The 2,087-nt window shown below is 32.1% G+C and overlaps 1 protein-coding gene across 1 annotated transcript; it reads right to left on the reverse strand.

Annotated features, from left to right (window-relative positions):
• Positions 1 to 238: 238 nt before the first annotated feature.
• LOC145033363 (uncharacterized) lies at positions 239 to 1,104 on the reverse strand. The gene has a single exon (XM_078982005.1). The coding sequence runs from the start codon at positions 1,010 to 1,012 to the stop codon at positions 353 to 355; it is 660 nt and encodes a 219-aa protein (XP_078838131.1). The 5' UTR covers positions 1,013 to 1,104; the 3' UTR covers positions 239 to 352.
• Between the last annotated feature and the right edge of the window lie 983 nt (positions 1,105 to 2,087).

Genomic DNA, 2,087 nt, shown 5'->3' on the forward strand with positions numbered 1-2,087 from the left:
CAAATTCATTAAAACTAAGAAAACGTCAATTATTTCCTATGTCATCCATACGTACCATACCATTATTCCATTATATATGCCATATGCAAAAATCTTCAAATGATGTAGTTTTGTCTTCTTTGTACACAGAAAAACCTTTTTCTTCATCTTTCTCATATTTAAAATATCATTTGATAAAAAAACAAAAGATATAGAAATGCAAGTTTGACATATTTTTAGCTTTAACTAGCATGCATTAATTTCAAATCACTAACCTGGTCAACTCTAGAATAAAAAACCAAAACAAATGGCCCTCATTTTATGGACATTAATGTTTGCTATATCTGGAAAAAAGTGTTAACATAACCACATCTTAAAGAAACATTAAATTAAAAGAACAAGTAAGTATAAGCAACGTCACCGCCGGCGCCGGCAGACAGATGATCCAATCTACCACCTGTGCTGCACCAGAAGGGATCAGCTTGATGCTATTCTTCTTAAGCTTTTCGCCTGTGAATTCATCAACCTCCACGTCTATCCCCACAACCACCGACCGCTTCCATTGCGCAATAGACTTGAACTTAACCCTGCCAACCAAATCCACCCTCATCACCACCACACTCCCACCACCAGGCTGCACCATCATTCCACCCGTCATCACCGTGTCACGGACGTGCTTTTCCTTGTGATGGTCTTGATGAAATCCACGTAAAGTGTACACAGCTAAGGGGATACTACTATTGGTGGTTTTGTTTGGAAAGTAAGAAAAAGTAAGATTCATTGGACGATAATACACTCCCACCGGATTGTGGTTGTCAAGCTTAAGATCAAAGTAGATGGTGGTGTTCTTGGTTGTGGGGGTGGCTGTGGTGTTTCCGGTAGCGGTGTTGTTAAGGGTATTAACATAGAATTCTTCGATGGAAATTGAGGGAATTTTCCGGTGTAGACTTTGTATGAACAATATAAGCAACACTGAAGATATCGTGATATAAATCATGATCTTAAGATTTTCAAGACATAACCCGTGGGCCATTTTGCTCTCTAGAGAATAGAAATCGAAACTGGTTATTGTTCTTGTTAAATGTATTTCATGTTTGGAAGTTGTAAGTTTAATATGAAATTATGTTGTTGCAGAGGGGGTGGAATAAGAAAAGCAAAGTAACCATGTGGAAGACATGTTTTGTTATTCTTAAAACACATCACCGCAAAATCTTACTGGACATGTTCTCCTTTCAAATTTAATTATGTACTTCTTTTATATCAGTTTAATAATTTACTTGATAATCATTAAGAAATAAGATTAATTAATGAAACGTAATCTTTCTTTTGTTCTTTTAAACAAAACTACAATACAATCTTGATAAACCAACAATATATATATATATATATATATATATATATATATATATATATATATATATATATATATATATATATATATATATATATATATATATATATATATATATATACTAGCCGTTTACCCGCACAAAGCGGCGACGGCGAATAACTTCATTCGAATATTAGTTTGTTTCAACGATTACTTTATTCGGAAAACATGTTATATTTTAAGGAACACAAAACATATACATTATGTTATTAATCGATTTTGCGGCAATGATTAGTTTCTTTTGGAAATTAGTTCCTTTAGCCAATTAGTTTCTTTTGGCTATTATATTCGTTTCACCGATTAGTTTCTATACGGAAACATGTCATCGTCTAAAGAACATGAAATGTATCGGAACTCGATAACATTCCACAAAGATCGGACACATTGTTCTGGTATGTTTCTAGTTATCCCGAATTGCAACGCCATTATAAAGTTCTTAGGGTTTTTATGAACAGGCGAATATTAGTTTCATTTTGGAAAATACTTTCCAAGCGTTAATTAGTTTCTTTTTTTCAAATAATTTTCTTTTGACATTTCATTTTTTAAAGTGTGTCATATTTTTTTCTCTAGATTTGTTCCTTACCGACATTTTTTTACAAAATTCAAATATTATTTTGCATTTAATTTATGTAACAATAATATAAATTGTTTATATTAGAAAAGTTGCTCATTTATTTTGTAAAATTAATGACTAAGGAACAATGAAGTTGGGAAAATT

The sequence above is a fragment of the Lactuca saligna genome, chromosome 3 (genome assembly GCF_052625555.1).
Source record: "Lactuca saligna cultivar CGN05327 chromosome 3, ASM5262555v1, whole genome shotgun sequence".
Taxonomy (NCBI): Eukaryota; Viridiplantae; Streptophyta; class Magnoliopsida; order Asterales; family Asteraceae; genus Lactuca; species Lactuca saligna.